The sequence below is a fragment of the Mercenaria mercenaria genome, chromosome 4 (assembly GCF_021730395.1).
Source record: "Mercenaria mercenaria strain notata chromosome 4, MADL_Memer_1, whole genome shotgun sequence".
Taxonomy (NCBI): Eukaryota; Metazoa; Mollusca; class Bivalvia; order Venerida; family Veneridae; genus Mercenaria; species Mercenaria mercenaria.
Window position 1 is genome coordinate 84,536,817 of NC_069364.1, and position 19,972 is coordinate 84,556,788.

General features: G+C 36.0%; 1 protein-coding gene across 5 annotated transcripts in view; it reads left to right on the forward strand.

Annotated features, from left to right (window-relative positions):
- The window catches only part of LOC123552334 (uncharacterized), a 136,197-nt gene that overhangs the window by 54,107 nt on the left and 62,118 nt on the right, over positions 1-19,972 (forward strand). For 4 of the 5 annotated variants that reach the window (XM_053541847.1, XM_053541848.1, XM_053541846.1 and 1 more), the window contains one exon: positions 13,452-14,930. In XM_053541847.1, coding sequence (XP_053397822.1) covers positions 13,452-14,930 — 1,479 coding nt within the window. Of the gene's footprint in view, positions 1-8,368; positions 8,484-13,451; positions 14,931-19,972 lie in introns of all 5 variants that reach the window. The other variant, XM_053541851.1, reaches the window with a different exon arrangement.

The following is a 19,972-nucleotide window of genomic DNA, read 5'->3' on the forward strand; positions in this document are numbered from 1 at the left end:
GCCGAGTTTTAATATGGGTCATCTGGGGTCCAAAAATAGGTCACTAGGTCAAATCAAAGAAAAACCTTGTGTATGCAATAGAGGCTGTATTTTTCAATTAATTTTCATGAAATTTGGTCAGAATGATTGCCTTGATAAAATCTAGATTGAGTTTGAAAATGGGTCATCTGGGATCAAAAACTAGGTCATTAGGTCAAATTAAAGAAAAACCTTGTGTATGTGATAGAGGCTGTATTTTTCAATTGATCTTCATAAAATTAGGTCAGAATGATTGCCTTGATGAAGTCTAGTCAAGTTTGAATATTGGTCAACTGCAGTCAAAAACTAGGTCACTAGGTCAAATCAAAGAAAAATCTTGTGTATGCAATAGAGACTATATTTTTCAGTTGGTCTTCATGAAATTTGTTCAGAATGATTGCCTTGATAAAAGCTAGGTTGAGTTTGAATACGGGTCATCTGGGATCAAAAAGTAGGTCAATAGGTCAAATCAAAGAAAAACTTTATGTATGTGATAGAGACTGTATTTTTCAATTGATCTTCATGAAATTTGGTCAGAATGATGCCTTGATATAATCTAGGCCAAGTTCGAATATTGATTATCTGGGGTCTAAAACTAGGCCACTAGGTCATATCTAAGAAAATACTTGTTTAAACTCAAGAGACCACATTTTTGGTCCAATCATAATGAAAATTAGCCAGAATATTTGTTTCTATGAAATCACTACCGTCATCCTACGAATATAAGATGCACATTTTTTAACGAGATTTTGGTCTCAAAGGACCGATGCGTCCTACATATGGGAATAGAAAAAGACCAAGGAATCCCCAGACTCAAAAATTAAGAAAATCGATCTTTGTAAACACGGCGTACCTTTATATTGAAGAGAATTCAAGGGGAGTAAATACCAATGACTCGGGCATAGCTTAAATAGCCAGTATCGGGACCGGGCGTCTTAAATTACTTTTGTATAGGAAAATGTAAAATTTAGAGCTCACATAAAATCTTCAGATAAATAAATGCTGTTTTTCATTAACATATATTTTACAACGCATTTCTGTAACTGATCATTAAGTTTTTAACAAGACCTGTGTAAAACTTTCCCGGCGTGTTTTCACACATTTTGCTTTAAAATACTTGAAACTCAAAATCAGGTAGCCCGGAAATCGATTATCTAGTCTTCAAAGATAATTTTGATAGTTGTCTATATTCCTCTTGATCGAGAAATTCACGCCAACAGGGCATTAATTATCTTACACCTACTGTCACAATCTGCAAACAATTAACTGTTTAATCATACCCGGAGGCAATTGTAAATGTGCATGCGAGATTTTAGACTGATCCAATATGATCATAGTTGCTGATCGGTAATGTTCAAAACAATTTGCAAACCAGTCTTAAAATTATGTTATTTTACCGTGTACCGTGTAATGTGTACTTTCATTTTCACTGGCATCGTATTCCTCTGAGTGATCAGAGGATGCGGCAGTTTAGTGCTTACACAGAGTTTATGCTTTTCAGTTTAAATACTTGCACGACATGCAAAAATATCGACAATGATTTAGCAAAAACCGGCGGGTTCGTAGAAACTATAGGGAATTTCGGACAAACATAAATTCGGATAAGTGATAAGTGGGTATAAGCATTTTTCCAGAATTCTGCTGATATTTTTTCACTGCGTCCTATACACGAGTGCGACCTATATTTGGCTGATTACGGTAGGTCAAACATGTTTACACTGTTATGGTATGTTTCTCAGGTGAGCGACCTAGGGCCATCTTGGCCCTCTTGTTTTTTTACTTGGCCATGTTAGAACTACCTCTCTACCCAACTCCTCCTACATTTTCCATCAGTTTCAAATGAAACTTTGTATCCATCGTCAACATTAAGTAGAAACAAGGTCACATATTGTTAGGAATTTCACGTAAGATTTTTGTTTTGAGTCCCCCGTTTTATTCTGTCACACATTCTCGGGAGTTTTGTGTCATACAATGTTGACATCATTCTTGTTATGCTCTTTAACAGTAACTGCATGACTTTAAAGGGAATTTTAGTAGCAGGTACATTATAGTATGAAATTACTGAAAACTTAGCATTGTTTGTGATGATTCTGTTTCCATGACATTGGTAATAATAGAATTGCTTCACAATTCACAATGTCATCTTTAAAGCAGACCAACATAATTTTTTAAACAACTATATAACCAAGCTGTAAATTCTACTGTAAGAATAAGATTACTGGCTATTAAATCATGAAATATTTGAGATGCAAAAATTATTTGATGTCTTTTATAATCTTTTCAGTAACTTTCCTAAAATATAAATGATGTGCTGTTAATACACTATTCTGCTTTTTTTTTCAATATAATAGAATACATGTTGGAAGGTCTTTGTAAAAATTCTCCCTATGTTACTAAACGTTTAATTAACAGTGTCCAGAGCTTCAATTAACAAAATCAATGCATTCAGTTTCTACAATGCAGCCAGTCCGATTTTGTTTCTGACATATGTATGTATAAAGCTCAACTTTCTATCATTACCAGATGACAAATATTCAAGTGAAACATTTATGGCAGTATCTACAATCTCTTTCTATTGGCAGAAATCCCTTGGGTACTTTAAAGCAACAGTATGGATTAAAACACCATTCTGAATATTTCATATACATAGCAAAGTAAACCGCTGGCTGGCAGTATAAAAATTAACTGGATTCATTTAAACTGTATACAGGATACTGTAGCATTATCCCTGTTAGATGAATATGAGAGAAATTTTATTTAGTAGATATCAAAGAAATATAATATGAATACAGGTCAATCTGCCAAAGGAATCACCTCACTCCATTTTGCTCAAATTGAGGCACTATGGGCCGCTAGAGCTAAAAATAGAGAAAAAAAAATCTTCTCATGAACCACTGGATGGATCTTCATTGAACTTGGTCTGTAGCATCATTGTAAAGTCACCTAATAAATTTGTTCAAATGTAGACTTTTGGTTCCTTTTAGGGGCTGCTTTAGGTAAAAATAGAAATACCTTTAAATGACTTCTTAACATTAACGTACAGCTTGATGGACTTTCATCCAAATTGTCTGTAGCATCATTTTGAGGTCCTCTTTCGAATTTGTTTAATGGGGGTATTTTAGAGGGTCATTATAGGTAAAAACAGAAACACCTTTGAACGACTTATGATGAAATGCTTGATGGATCTCCATCAAATTTTATATGTAGAATGATTTAATGTCCTCCCTCAAATGGGGGCACTTGACCTGTTTTATGTTTTTTGTATGCTTAACACACATATTACCATTCATGAATCAGTGGGTGGTACATATATTTAAGTTGAAATAGTCATGGTCAAGTGAGTGACTTAGGGCTACTATGGCTCTCTTGTACCAAATTGCCTTAAGCAAGTGCCTGCCTTAAGCATCCAGATTGTAATGCTCCCTTAGTTGGCTGCTTAACGATATTTTCATAATATTGCATCCTTTGGTGACAGTACTTGTTTCTGTACCCTGCCCATAATTCCTCAGCTCCTGATCTGTACCCCTTTTGTCTCCCTAATTCTCCATTTATACATGGTGACCGTCATAACTTTTAACTTGTTACCATGGTGATCAAAGAGAGATTATTTGTTTGATGGCTAGTTAATTTTGGCTATGCATTTATTTATATCCCTCATATAAATGTAAATTGACTGACTTTGGAAACAATATTGAATTCCCAAATGATACTATATATGTCAGCTTCACCTTCTGTGCCAGTTTCTTCTACTCATTGTATATTTAGTGGCATTTGTGGTTAAGTTTTTAATTAACATTTTTATCCCTGGTCAGGGTCTGTTTTTAGTCATTTGTCACAAAGTTATTGCTCATTCTTATGAAATCAAGGGAGACTAAGACAAATCATGTTATAGGTTTAGCTGTATTACGAAAATGTAAAGAATAGACTTTGTATTTATCTAACTTTTTCCTTCCAAATTTTTGTGCTTAAAAACTTCAAAACCAGCTGCTTGCTTGAAACTGAAGAAAAGTGAAATCACATTTTTAATTAGAAATCTGAGTTTTAAGTCTTGTTAAAGTTTGCTGCAATGAAAAAATCCTACAATACGCAACATGGATAAAGTTGGATGGATGTAAACATTAAATTATATACAAGAATACAGGATTTTGGAGCTTACTGGTAATAACAACATCCTTTCATAAATGGTGTAAATAAGAGAAAAGGGAAATAATTATCATATTGTTAAATATCCAAAGCCAGAAAAGGGGAGTAACTCTAAAGAAATATTGGAAACGCCAAAATATTTAGTAAAACAATGAATAAAGGTGGTGTACAAGAGAGGAAAGGGAAGAAAGTGCACAAAAATGTTATTGGTATATCATATAGAAACTAAGTATTGATGCATTAACCTGGTGTCTGGGGGAGTAACTTCTAAGAATTATTGATAAATCTGTGTGTTTGTTTGTTTTGTTTGGTTTAATGTGGCAACGATTATGGCAACTTTCCAGCTTTCATAATAGAGGAAGACCCCAGTGCATTATTTCATCAAGGGCAGGCGCTAGTGGGTAGTGCCACTGACCTTCCATAATGCCAGTTGGATGGATTTTCACATAAAGAATTCAGTGCCCCGAGTGAGGCTCGAACCCACATCGGTGAGGGGCAAGTGATTTGAAGTCAGCAACCTTAACCACTCAGGCATGGAGGCCCTATTAATAAATCTGATAGCAAAACAATGAATCAACAGAAAAGAGTGGTAACTTTTAAAAATAAAAGCTTTTGTTACATGTTTGATATAATTTGAATATTGTAAAATCTACATGGACAAGGTGGAAAATTTAAGATTATTATAGTAAACTGCTCTGACAGCAGAATATGCTTTTCATTGTCAAGAAAATTGTATTGACAATGCAAGATATTTATTTACAGCTCTAGGCCACCGAGACTAGCCAGAGATGTATTCCAGAAATATATGAGGGCATAAAATAGACTTTTGCAGAAATTGCAGATTCTACATAAACATTGATAAAGATCAGGCCTGTTTCTCTGGAGAGTTGCTTTTGTTTGCATTTCTGGTTAATATCATCTTTTTTGCATAAATCTATAAATAGAATGCCATTTATTGATAATATTAGGACTGCAGTAGAGGTTTCTTTAAATTGCACATTAAAATTTGCTTTTGAAATGTGTTTTTATTGTGAATTTAAAAAAACAAAAACAAGTTGGTTAGCTTCATGTATCTCTTCCAGAAGACTGTTAGTTATGTTAGTTGGAGGATATAGTGCAAGATACAGAAGACACTCCAAATCCAGAAGCTTCCCTGCTTCTTTAGCACACCAGATGTAACTCATCCATACATGGGACTCTTATCACGAAGTTAGTAATTTCTAGTTTAAGGAGCAATTACTTAAGGGCTTGAACTCTAACTTGTAACCAGTCCTCAGGTTTTATAGTCAGACAGTGTTACCTCTGGACCGATATGTCCACTCTAACGAACTTTGCACACTTTACAGTTGGACACTACACTTCCCTCTTTGATTGCTTCTGACGGAAGAGGGGGAGGACTCTATGATGAGCAGTTTTTAAATCCTACCAGGACTAAACTGTTTTGATATTTGTCTTCTGGCCTGTTTCGTCGGGCCCTTAAGGGTGTTTCTCTTGTTGCTCTGTCTTCTGAAAAGGTATTGAGTACATACGTTTTTGGTTCTTAAGGTTTGCTTTTTATATATTTATACACGAGCATTTTTGTGTTTTACATGCCATGCCTTTTTGTTTCCATTACGTGTGTTAGAGATTCACCTGGAGGGGATTACTTTTATTTACACTGTCCCATGTCTTTGGAACATGGTGGGGGTAAGAGTGAGGTTGGGTGCGCACCATAAACCGGTTTAAGCTCCCCAGTGGTGTTTTTGCCACTGACCGTTCCAAGGCGGTGCCCCACTGTGTTCCTTTGTTTGTTTGTTTTGTCCTTGTGTGTTGACTTTGTGTGCGCGCGGGTGTGTATGCTTATTGTTCGTCTTGTCCTTATGTGTTGGCTTTGGGTGTGTGTGTGTGTGTGTTGTTCGTTTTGTCCTGATGTGTAAGCTTTGAGTATGTGTGTGGTGCACACAATTGCGTGCTGGGGGGTTCGTTTTGAGGAGGCTGCGCTTTTGGTGCGTGGCACTCCCTGTTTGATATTTTTCTTTGTTTTTATTATAATTATAGCCTTGAATCTTAGGCTGGAAACTTACTGCTTCAGTATAAAAAAACAACAGATGTTGAAAAAATCCTGCTGTAAAGCTCAGGCTTGTTGAATTATTAAATGCTGAAGTTTCTTGCTATGTTGACAGAATTATTCCATTTCAGCAGTTTTGAAAATTAAACAATTCATTAGTTGGCATTGATGTTCAGTTTCTAATTCATTTGAGAATAATAATTGGTTGCAGTAAATATCATTTGCATGGGTAATACATAGATCTATTCTCAGTGGTGCAGTGCTTGGATGATTCAATTTAAGGTCTGGCTCTCAGTGGTTGTCTTTTATGAATAACTAGGAATTGGTTGCTATTTGTTGGGGACTTTTTTGTGGACTTTAGATGAGTCAACTGGCTAAATTAAATCTTAGTAAGAAAGTAAATTTCTTTTTAGCTCACCTGTCAAATAGAGATTCCACAAATTTAGTAGCATGTCATGACTAAATTACCCTTCGAGCAAAGAACACTAAATTTTATATCTACAAAATTGCAAGATTTTTCACAGCACACAATATGGTTGAGTCTACTTAGAAGAGAATTGACCACCACCTGCCCATTTAGCTCAGTACTAGGTAGATTCCAGGAACATTGGTTAGTATAACTGACCATTGTTACGTTACCGACATTGTGATGAAAAACAAGACTGAACCCAATTAAACAAAAAAACAAACAAAACAATTACTTACAGTGGGCTGTCAAAGGATTTGACATTGAAGGTAGTAGATTCCTAATGACATTTGGTACGTTCCAGGCAACTATGTATTCCTTTTGGGTTGTCAGGCAGGCATTTTTCAGATGTAACTAAATGTAACTCAACATGCACAGTGGCATTCCGTGAATCCGGAGAATGCTGAAACCACATATAGAGAATATACATAATTTACTGATTGTCATTGCGGATCCGCTAAGTTAGAAGAGGCTTAAGGGTCATATGGTTATGACTGTATGTACAGGATTTCTATTATATTTCAGTGTATGCCAGTAGTGTCAGCATACATAATATTGCAGTACATTATATACACTTTCATATTACACTAAGTCTTGTAAACCTGGTTACTGGAATTAGACAGAAAAAAAATATACACTGTTTTATAATACTCACAGTGTCCTCTGATTTTTGATGTCAGTGAAACCGGCTGTTCTCTGGTAATGTTGTAACTAGGCTGTTGGTGTAAGAGCCATTATCCATTAGATGAAATCAATCTTACACTATTCATATCTTAAGTGTATTATACACAGTGGGAATGACAGTTGAGTTAAATTATAAAAAAATGGTTGTTTTTTTTGTGATTTTTAAGTGTTGAATTGTCTCAAAGAATGACACTAGCTTGACATGTTTTTTCCACAAAGTTCTAAGTTTTATATGACTGTATGGATTTTTTTAGCACTATTTAAGGTAACGGATCAGTAATGACAATTGGCAATTTCCGTGCAATTACATGTCAACATGTGCTTCTTTGGCATCTTTCGGCCATTAGAGAAAATTGCTTTTCCATAACAACATTAGAATGCTGAAATCACACTCAAAGAATATCTAACAGGAAAGGAAATGCTGACTGTCATGGTTCAGATACCTTAAGTTGTTTTGGGGAGGATGAAGGCTTATTGACTTCAATTCACTTTCCCCTCTCTGTTACAAGTTTGTAAGAGCCCTTTTAGAATCATGTTCTTTCATATGGAAGTAGTAAAATATATTGGCTTCCTGAAAGTCGCAAACTGTCAGTGGTTCTACCCAGGTAACTGCCAATGCCTGTGATAATGCATGGAGCAACATCTCAGTGGGGTCCTACCCCACCATCAACAGCTGAAAAGTTATGGTATGATGTTTGGATGTAAAACTGTACAAAATAAGTAAATTAACCTGTCCAGTTTACCTGCATTCTGTACTAGTACTGATTGTTTTTTTGTTGTTTTTTTTTACAAGTAGGTGACAAACCTCCCCACATGAACCATAGATAGAGGATGAATATTTCAGACATATTGTATTTTGTCAATTGTCAGAGAAAAAAAATTACTTTACCCTAGTCTTCTATATTCATAGTCTTGTGCTTTACCTTACTTACCTAACCATGTGGGCAGTCTTAGTTGTTGGCAAAACAAAACATGAAAATGTCAAATACAGCTGAACTTTTTATATTCAGTTTTAGCATGCCGAGGTGGAGGGTGATACATTTGAGCATCCAATAGGAGTTAATATGCTAGAGCGATTCCGGAGTTTCATTGCCGACGCTGCGGCAGCAGCAGCCCAGGTCTCAGGTGACTTGTCATATGACCTTGGTGTTGTAAATCTTAGCTTGTTTTGATTTCAGTTTCTTCCATTATTCTATTCTTGGGTTCTATGTGACTTCTAAAATGCATTTTGTGTAGTATTATCAGGGCAGCCAACCCACATGACTTTTCGGTATCGTACACACGGGGAAAATCGCTCTATTCAGGTAACATCTTGCTTATAATTTCCTTATCACTTGAAAAAAAAACCATTGAAGACAGAAAAAGGGATGCTTTCCTCGCCACAATGCGTCTTTCAGACCTTTTTTGATACTTTTCTCAAACACTTTGCCAAAATGCTTTTTCATGGACCAACTGTGTAGATAACATACACACTGGAATTTGGGGGAAGTGTTTGATGACAGTATTGAAAGACTGGCAGGTCAACATTTTATGCCAAGGTTAGCACTTGTTTCTTTGACGCTTTTTATTTTATGAAAATCCATCAAGTAATTAGTAAATTACAAAGAAAAATGTTACATGAATCGAGCAGTTTTCCCCATGTTTACGATATCAAAATGCCACACGGGTTGGCCACCCAGATTATGCAGGTCCAAAAGTATGAAACATTTTGTTCTGATGCTCGTTTATATGTATGGCAAAAGGCTTTGCCACTGTGCTGATTTAATTATTATTAGCAAATGCAATTTAATAAGGTTTTTTCCAGCAAGCGTAGTTATATCAGACCAATATTGACAAACAGTTATCTGTTTATGACACTTCATGGTGCAACTTTCATCCATTATCAGATATCAGCATTTTTACTTTGTATCAGAAACAATACAGTCAACTTAGCAAAATAGATGATTAGGGCTGATATTGAAAATCATATTGGTCCCATATTGGTTTTATATATAATACTTGCTAGGTTAAAAGGCTGCTGCTCTATTTGATCATGTTTAAATACTGTCTTTTATACTGTTTTTATATTTATGCAAATTCTCACCTAAATGTAATATGAACATAATATAAATGTGTTAAAAAATTTACACAAAATCAATTTGGACCTGTGTAAAACAATTCCCAGTGAGACCTATACCTTTGTACAGCTTATATTTTATTTGTGCTTTTAGTTTGATTTGATTTAAAATTAATGTAAAGCTATTGTCTTCTACACTCCTATAGGAAGTTGTAGGTATTGGCTGTCACTGTTTAACTGACAAAAGGTTTATTTGCTGAAGCAACATTTAATTTATGGCATTAGAGTAGACATTGTATTAAGAGACTGCCTAAGGGACTGCAAAGAAGTGGTCTCTTAATGGAATGGTCTCCTAATGAATTTCAGTCAGATGAAAAGTAAAGTTACTTTTAACTATTAATTTAACTGTATTCATTATGAACATAATATATGTATGGTTTTAAAATCTGTTTTAACATCGTGAACACATTTCCAAGTCCACAAACCGTGAAAATTATGGCTAGATTGTTTGTCAATTCGACTGATATAAAAGTTAATTGCATTCAGTCATGTGCAAAATGTACTCGCTAATTACACAGATGAAGAAATGCCCGGTAGAATTTTGGTACCTGGCCGCTTAATAGATACTTTTGTCGAATATTGTATTGTCGGGACTACAATAATGTGGTCGCTAGTCGTTTAGTAAAAAAGTCGTTTAATGGAATGAATCTATATACTGAAAACGTTCTGGAGGGATTCTGACCGGTAGTTTAATACAAAAATCGCTTAATAGAAGTGGTCGCAAGTACGATGTAGACTGTATATATGTAGTATTTGAGCCGTGCCATGGGAAAACCAACATAGTGGGTATGCGACCAGCATGGATCCAGACCAGCCTGCGCATCCGCGCAGTCTGGTCAGGATCCATGCTGTTCGCTAACAGTTTCTCCAATTCCAATAGGCTTTAAAAGCGAACAGCATGGAGCCTGACCAGACTGCGCGGATGCGCAGGCTGGTCTGGATCCATGCTGGTCGCAAAGCCACTATGTTGGTTTTCTCATGGCACGGCTCATTTATGTTTCATAGTGCAGTTGTAACTTTGCTTCGTATGGTTTGGTTTGATTTAAGTTTAATGCCATTCTTAAAACAGTAGTTCAGTGAAGTAATATTGGTATGTTTAACTAATAACTGCTTCTGGATTCTGTATCAGAACAATCTTGTTCTCTGCAAGTAACTGACCAACTGTTTCTGGATTCTGTATCAGAGCAAACTTGTTCTCTGCAAGTAACTGACCAACTGTTTCTGGATTCTGTATCAGAGCAAACTTGTTCTCTGCAAGTAACTGACCAACTGTTTCTGGATTCTGTATCAGAGAAAACTTGTTCTTTGCAAGTAACTGACCAACTGTTTCTTGATTCTGTAGCAGAACAAAAGTAACTGACCAAGTGTTTCTGGATTCTGTATCAGGAGAAAATTGTTCTCTGCAAGTAACTGACCAACTATTTCTGGATTCTGTATCAGAGCAAACTTGTTCTCTGCAAGTAAAGAGCAAACTTGTTCACTGCAAGTAACTGACCAACTGTTTCTGGATTCTGTATCAGATCAGACTTGTTCTCTGCAAGTAACTGACCAACTATTTCTGGATTCTGTATCAGAGCAAACTTGTTCTCTGCAAGTAAAGAGCAAACTTGTTCACTGCAAGTAACTGACCAACTGTTTCTGGATTCTGTATCAGAGCAAACTTGTTCTCTGCAAGTAAAGAGCAAACTTGTTCACTGCAAGTAACTGACCAACTGTTCCTGGATTCTGTATCAGAGTAGACTTGTTCTCTGTAAGTATCTGACCAACTGTTCCTGGATTCTGTATCAGAGCAAACTTGTTCTCTGCAAGTAACTGACCAACTATTTCTGGATTCCATATCAGAGCAAACTTGTTCTCTGCAAGTAATTTACCAAGTGCTTCTTGATTCTGTATCAGAGCAAACTTGTTCTCTGCAAGTAATTGACCTAGTGCTTCTGAATTCTATATCAGAGCAAACTTGTTCGCTGCAAGTAACTGACCAACTGTTTCTGGATTCTGTATCAGAGCAAACTTGTTCTCTGCAAGTAACTGACCAACTGTTTCTGGATTCTGTATCAGAGCAAACTTGTTCTCTGCAAGTAACTGACCAACTGTTTCTGGATTCTGTATCGGAGCAAACTTGTTCTCTGCAAGTAACTGACCAACTGTTCCTGGATTCTGTATCGGAGCAAACTTGTTCTCTGCAAGTAACTGACCAACTGTTCCTGGATTCTGTATCGGAGCAAACTTGTTCTCTGCAAGTAACTGACCAACTGTTTCTGGATTCTGTATCGGAGCAGACTTGTTCTCTGCAAGTAACTGACCAACTGTTCCTGGATTCTGTATCAGAGCAGACTTGTTCTCTGTAAGTAACTGACCAACTGTTCCTGGATTCTGTATCAGAACATTTTTCCCACAAGTAGCTGACCATGATTCTGTACCAGAACAAACTTGATTTCTGTGAGTAACTGATGTGTTCCCTTTTACTGTACCAGAACAAAGTTTTTCTCTACAACTAACTGACCATATGTCTTGGATTCTGTACAAGAACAAACCTGTTCTCTGCAAGTAATTGACCATGTGTCTTGGATTCTGTACCAGAACAAACCAGTTCTCTACAGCTAAGTGACCATGTGTCTTGGATTCTGTACTAGCACAAACTTGTTCTCTGCAAGTAATTGACCATGTGTCTTGGATTCTGTACCAGAACAAACTTGTTCTCTGCAAGTAATTGACCATGTGTCTTGGATTCTGTACTAGAACAAACTTGTTCTCTGCAAGTACTAACCATGTGTCTTGGATTCTGTACCAGACCAAACTTGTTCTCTACAACTAACTGACCATGTGTCTTGGATTCTGTACCAGAACAAACTTTTCTCTGCAAGTCATTGACCATGTGTCTTGGATTCTGTACCAGAACAAACTTGTTCTCTGCAACTAACTGACCATGTGTCTTGGATTCTGTACTAGAACAAACTTGTTCTCTGCAAGTAATTGACCATGTGTCTTGGATTCTGTACCAGAACAAACTTGTTCTCTGCAAGTAATTGACCAGGTGTCTTGGATTCTGTACCAGAACAAACTTGTTCTCTGCAAGTAATTGATCATGTGTCTTGGATTCTGTACCAGAACAAACCTTTTCTCTGCATGTTACATGAACAAGAGTTCCTGGATTCTGTACCAAAAAATCTACCATAGATGAGCCAGAGGTTGAAGACAAAATTCATTCTTTATACATAATGTCTCTGTAAAATTGTCAGAGAGAAAGTTCTGTCTTGTGGCAGATTTGTGTTCTCTTAAACCTGATCTAATTTGAAGCTGTTGAAAATATTCTTGATATGAAATAATACTTGCCTGAACAAGCACAGATTTTAATAATTCAGTTGATAACAATTTGTTCAAAAATGGGGGAAAAACTTGATTAATATATAGAGTTTTGTGTTAACTGATTTGGCAGAATAAGTGATGGCTGTTGAATTTTTTTACCTTTCTTGTAAAGAGTAGGATAAAGTTATTTTCATTCACTTGTCAGTTTGTCATTTATTGTAGAAAAATGGAAAATTAAAAGCTGTTTTATTATACTAGGTTCTTTATAGTACCAAATAATGGAGAACTAACTGAGGCTTACTTTGTAATAACAATACCAGAAATTTCTTGATGTTTTTTGTTTTACTGCGTTATGCAATTTATTAAGCTTATATATCGCCATATCAAAGTTTAGTTTGAGTAAAAATTGAAATTCAGTCAATTTTAAACATAACAGTTCCTTCAGAATTATTGTAAAGCGAAAAAATATAGCTGTAACCTGTTTACAAAGAAGCAGATGACATTATTTGAATTTTTTTCTTCCTGAATTTCCTGCCTAGAAACTGAGATATTGAAAGATTTATTGATGCACTAAAATATCTAGGATCTATTGGCAGGATACTGTTTTAGCAAAAGTCATTTGCAATCAGGTTTTATTATTTAGATGACAATGATATATTATATATTTTCAGGCACTACAAGTATTGACATCGATGAGTCTCCCAGTAACCATGGCAATAATAAACAGGGAAAGAAAGTATCAAGAAATGGTGTTGGAGGTGCGGATCAGGGTAGAACTCGCGTTGAGGTCCCCAAAGAGGGTGATCAACTCAAACTGTCAGAACTATTTAATGTTTTACGGGTGAAGAAACCGGAAGACAAGGTAATTCAGGAGACACAAGTGAGGCGAATTACGTCTCGAAAGTATAGTGAGTCAGATAGTGACTCCAGCTCAAATTCTGATATAGACATTAAAAGCACATCTACTGCCCCATCTGTGACTGAATCTGAACTTGATGGGCGGAGGATTGAATCTCCCCGTGGTCTGGAATCTCCACCACCTCAGATTGTTGAACCTCCAATGGTGGCTAGAGTGCATAAAACAGCTGAGAGATACCCAACAGTTAAAAAAATTGAATCCCCTGAATATAGGGTTGAAGATGAAGCATACCGGCCTAAACCATCTCCAAGGTCTCCGAAACCTGCTGCAAGAAGAAAAGTTAAAAGTGAAAATTTAGAACAAGAAAATATCACCCCTATGGCCAGGCCAAGAACAAAAGAGAGAAGATCAGACGGAACTGAAAGAGTTGTTGAAGGTCAAGTGTCAATGTCAAGGTCAATGGAAGTGAGATCATCTGCTGGTAGATCAGCAAATGAGAATGAACTAAGTGATAAAGGGTCTGTACATTCAGAACTTAATCTACATGTAGCAAAAACAAAAGAATCTCTAGACAAAAAGTCACGTTCCCAAGTATCTCTAGATAGCAGACGTTTAGAGTCAGATAGTTCAGTGAGGCCCAAGTCAAAAGAACAGATAGTTAGAAAAAGTGCTGACAGTCTGTCTCTAGAATCAAAACAAACAATGAACACTGATCAAAGGTCTCTCCATAAGAGTGATAACCAATTAGATAGAAAAAATGGTGCTGATATAGAAAATAAAAGAAATGATAAAAGAAGAGATGTTATAATTAAATCTAGTAGTAGTAGTAGGGAACCTATTCTTGTCGATGAATCTCAAATGTCAGTTAATCAAAAAGACATTGACACATTCAGTGATAGAAGCATTCCATCAAAACATTCCATTGATAAGGAACAGTCAAAAGTATTGACAACAAGTGAGGAAGAGGGGCTGACTCAAAGAACAGGGTCACCTTACTCATTTTCTATGGATTCCCTCCCCTCGTCCCATCCTTCACCAACTTTAAATCGGTGCAGTTTTTCAAGTAATCCAGACTCGGATACAGATTCTGTCTCAAGATTGAAAGGTCGCCCAGACCCTATTTTAGAACAGAGCCCATCATCATCCAGGAGTGCAAAAACAGTGCCAAAGGGTGAAAACAAAAAAGAAGATATCGTTGTTGAAGAAATTTCTAAAGTGCAGTTTAGAAGAGTATCGAAGACAGTTGGCCAACTTGGATCAATTGCAAAGATGTCATTGTCACCTAATAGAAGTAAGTAATCAACATTCTCATACCTCCTGAAGTAAAGTGTCTAGACCTGTATCCTTCTGTATAAGTCAACATTGTCAAGGAATGCATAATATCAATACAATGGCTTGTGGTAGCCTAGGAAAGATAAAAATGTTAAAAAGCTTAACTTTTCAGTGTTCAAATAATTCTAGCATGACATAGGAAAAGTGTTTGATATTTTTCTTTTTTAAAAACATCTAATTAGAAATATTTTTGCCTTTTTAGCTGCACTATTCGGAAAATAGGGGGCTATTCTACTCGCCCCGGCATCTGCGTCAGCGTGAGCTTTCTTGGTTAAAATTTTTCGGCAACCTTTGTTTTTCTGTCATATCTTTGTTATTATTGCTTATATCTTACTGTAACTTCACATAAACATTGTCCAGCATACAAACAAAGTATATGCAGGGGCTGGGCCCATTATACCCAAGGTCAAGGTCACAAAGGTGTTATACTTAGGTTATTTTTAAGGTTAAAGTTTTTCGGCAACCTTTGTTTTTCTGTCATATCTTTGTTGCTATTGCTTATATCTTACTGTAAGTTCACATAACATTGTCCAGCATACAAACAAAGTATGTATAGGGGCTGGGCCCATTATACCAAAAGTCAAGGTCACCAAGGTGTTATACTTAGGCTGTTTTAAAGGTTAAAGTTTTTCGGCAATCTTTGTTTTTCTGTAATATCTTTGTTACTATTGCTTATATCTTACTGTAGGTTCACATAAACATTGTCCAGCATACAAACGAAATATATGCAGGGGCTGGGCCCATTATACCCACAGTCAACGTCACAAAGTTGTTATACTTGGAATTATTTTCATGTTAAATTTTTTCGAAAGCTTTGTTTATAGACATATCTTTGGTTCTTTAAAAGATAATGACTTGAAATTAAAATTTTTTCTTTATAATGTGTGTTATTTCCCCATAACTCTAATTGTATTTTTGACAGAATTATGTCCCTTTCATACTTAAAATTTTTTGGCAGTCTTCGCTTTCTTCATGTTACTTTAGTACAATATAAGATAAAGACTTGAAACTTGAAATGTATCTTTATCATCATCATCTGCATGAGTGGTAACAATCCCCATAACTCTGATTTGTATTTTTGACCATATTATGCCCCTTTCATACTTAGATTTTTTGACAATCTTCGTTTTCAGGACATAACTTTGATACTATATGTTCTGGGACTTGGATCAACTCACTGACTAAACGAGAGATGTGCCTTTACTCTTTTATTTCTCTAGTTATAGCGATTCTCTGCAAATACAAATATACAAACAACATTCATACAACGCTCATCAATTATACATATACTCATATAAACAACTGATGCACTTTTGAACATACTTCACATCAACAAAGCTTGCACTATCCAATCATTCAGAAAATTAAATTTAAAGTCTATATATTCGTTTTATGCTATTTAACAAATTCGATATCATAACTTCGAGTTCAATAATTACGCTTTGAATAAATTAACAGTATTTACCGAATTTGGTCTCTTACTCATCAAGTCTCATCAGAATAATTTATGTCCACAGTCAACGTTCAGTTCAGTTAACGTTTCAAAGTCTGGGCGGAAGTATAAACAACTATAACGTTGACGTCAATGAATGCCACAAATTATCACGTGGCTGAAGACGCCAAACAGACGTCAAATAAATAGCGTCAGATACAACAAATATTAGAAACTACATTTATGTTTCTAACACTATATAAGGTTATGACTTGAACCTCAAAATATATTTTTACCATCATCATCTGCATGTGTGGTAACAATCCCAATAACTCTAGTATGTGTTCTTGACAGAATTATGCCCCTTGATGTATCTTCCTTTTAAAGTAGAGGTCTCTTATTGAGACATATATTCATTTTACTGTCAGATCGCCAAATAGTGGAGCACGCTGTCTTATGGACAGCTCTTGTTATATACTGCACCTTCTGTTAAGGTAATATTTGAGCCGTGCCATGGGAAAACCAACATAGTGGGTGTGCGACCAGCATGGATCCAGACCAGCCTGCGCATCCGCGCAGTCTGGTCAGGATCCATGCTGTTCGCTAACAGTTTCTCCAATTCCAATAGGCTTTAAAAGCGAACAGCATGGAGCCTGACCAGACTGCGCGGATGCGCAGGCTGGTCTGGATCCATGCTGGTCGCACACCCACTATGTTGGTTTTCCCATGGCACGGCTCATTTATGTTAAGGCTTATGCTTTCATTTATTAATGTAATAAAGGGGAGGTAATTTAAGTTTAGTATAAATATTCTTCTTTGAGCTCTAATGAAATAATGCACGGAGGGGCACCTGGGGTCTTCCTCCACCATTTAAGCTGGAAAGTCGCCATATGACCTATCATGTGTCGGTGCAACGTTAAATCAAAAAAAAAAAAAAAAAAAAAAAAAATTCTTATTTGAATCAAAACATCTTTTCTGCTCCTTTAACACCTACAGAAATTACATAGCAACAAAATATTTTTGAATTCCTTTTCCTTTATACTGGGATTCTAACCTATGACCTCTGGTTAAAACACCCTTCCCTGATAACATATTGACTGTGTTAAATGTTACAGCTAGTGAACTGTAAACTAGAAATATACTGGGATAACAAAAATTTGAGAGTAGCCTGAGTGGAATTCTTTTGAAGATTGTACTATTTAAAATACATGAAGTAATTGTCATCATTACTGTCTAATATTCTAATTTAGTTTCTCTCACCTTTATAGTATAGTCTTCTTATTTTCTAACTTGAAGGGTTGTTTGTAAAATTCTTAGACACACTTTCGTTAAGTTCAATAAAAAGTCGACGCACCATCTGCAATGTTATAAACACATTTCACCGAAGATTATGCTTTGTGCATAGATTCTTCGTGTGAGGAAGCCACCTAGCTGACTTACAGAAGGACAGTGGTTCTACCGAGGTGCCTGGATGGGGCACCTGGTGTTTAGGTCCAACATCAGAAGTTGGATATGTCACCATAATTATGACCTAGATGTGAGCATTCACTTCATGTTCTACTTAGAGTAGCATGAGATATAAAGCATTCAGGATAATTTGTCGGTTAAGTGAATTAGTTCAAATAATCACAGTTATTACTTACTTGATACATGGGAGGAGTAAAAAGGTCTTTATTTTGTTTTGATAGGAATCATGTTTTCTTGATAAGAATTTGGTCACTGACATATCAAATAATGAATGTCTTTATATCAGTTTGTACAAGTGACATACTATCCTAAGTGGTTAGTACAAATGTATTTTGTTATATATGATTTTCAGCAAGAATGTAATGTTGTCATTTGATTTATAGGCTGTGAGTCAAGGAAAAAGAAAGTCATGAAATTATATTAGATTAATATTCATTAAAAATTCAGACTGATTTATTAATTGAAGTAGGGAAGATATTACTGCATGCCTACATGTTTTGTCATGGGACGCAGCCCTTGCTTTATGCAGTTCGAATCTCTGTGGGTGCTTAATGTTTGTTTGTTTGATTTGGGTTTAACGCCATTTTTCAACAGTATTTCAGTCATATAACGGTGGGCAGTTAACCTAACCAGTGTTCCTGGATTTTGTACCAGTACAAACCTGTTCTCCGCAAGTAACAGCCAACTTCCCCACATGAATTAGAGGTGGAGGACTAATGATATCAGACACAATGTCGTTTATCAAAGAGTCACGGAGATCATGCACCCTGCCCGAGGATCGAACTCGCGACCCCGCAATCCGTAGACCAACACTACCTACTGAGCTAAGCAGGCGGGCTTTGGTGCTTAATGTGAAAAACATTTTCCTTTCCTGATTTCACTCCTCATTTAGAATATTATAGAAAATTTTAAATTCTGATCTTAGTGACTTTCTTTCTACTAAGATACTTTATGAATACGAGTCCTTTATGGTGTTAAAATTTTACTCACCAATAACCAGGAATTACTTTTGTGTGTACAGATGAAGAAATTGATTAATAGGGAAAGCTGAAAATATTAGCTAACCTGCGTGGGAAAGGAAAAAAGAGAGTTATTTTCCTGTCTTAGAAAAATCATATCTTGTGACAGTCTGGCTAAAGATTGTGATAGCCATTCATCTTTCACCATAGTTTCTTGGAGAAACACACCAGAAACACCATAAGGGTACATAACTCTTGTTACTTCATGATTTTGCTCTCATCTGATCCATTGATGATGAATTCTCTTCAGAAAAACATTTTACAACTTGTTTTAAGTCTAAATTATGCTTCTTTCTAATCCAGAGAGACAAACAAATTATTTCTTTTTATAATGTGTATGATTATTAATTCTGGTAATATCCTACACAAATCAATTAGGGTAATATGTCAGTTGACCAGACTGATTTATCAGCACTTATTATTTGATACCAATGAACCAGCTAGTAATTACGAAAGGAAAACATTTATTGACAGATCATTTTCAGGATAAAAGTTCACCTATATCAAATGGCTAAATGTGTCTATATATCAGTCAGTTCAGTTGACAGATTGTCTTTAATTATTAGTGCTGTTTAGTTAATATGTATGTATACAACTTGATACAATGAGTGACAAGTTTGGGTGTATCAGTAGTTCTAGTTCCAGTCTAATAAGTTCAAACCAGTAGTAATTTCAACTGTAAAGAATGTGGGCCATATATGGTCATAGCATGTTTTGATCAGCCATCTCCTCCTCCTCAGATATTCCGGTCAGTGTTTGGTGCACAGTGAAGATCTTTAATTGTACAGTTATATTTTTTAGCTCACCTGATCCAAAGGCTCATGGTGAGCTTTTGTGACTGCTCGATGTCCGTCGTCCGTCGTGTGTCGTCCGTCGTGTGTCCGTCAACATTTTCTAAAAAAATCTTCTTCTTGAAAACCACTGGGCAGAATTACACCAAACTTCACAGAATGATCCTTGGGTGGCCCCCTTTCAAAATTGTTCAAAGAATTGAATTCCATGCAGAACTCTGGTTGCCATGGCAACCGAAAGGAAAAACTTTAAAAATCTTCTTGTTCAAAACCACAGGGCTTAGGGCTTTGA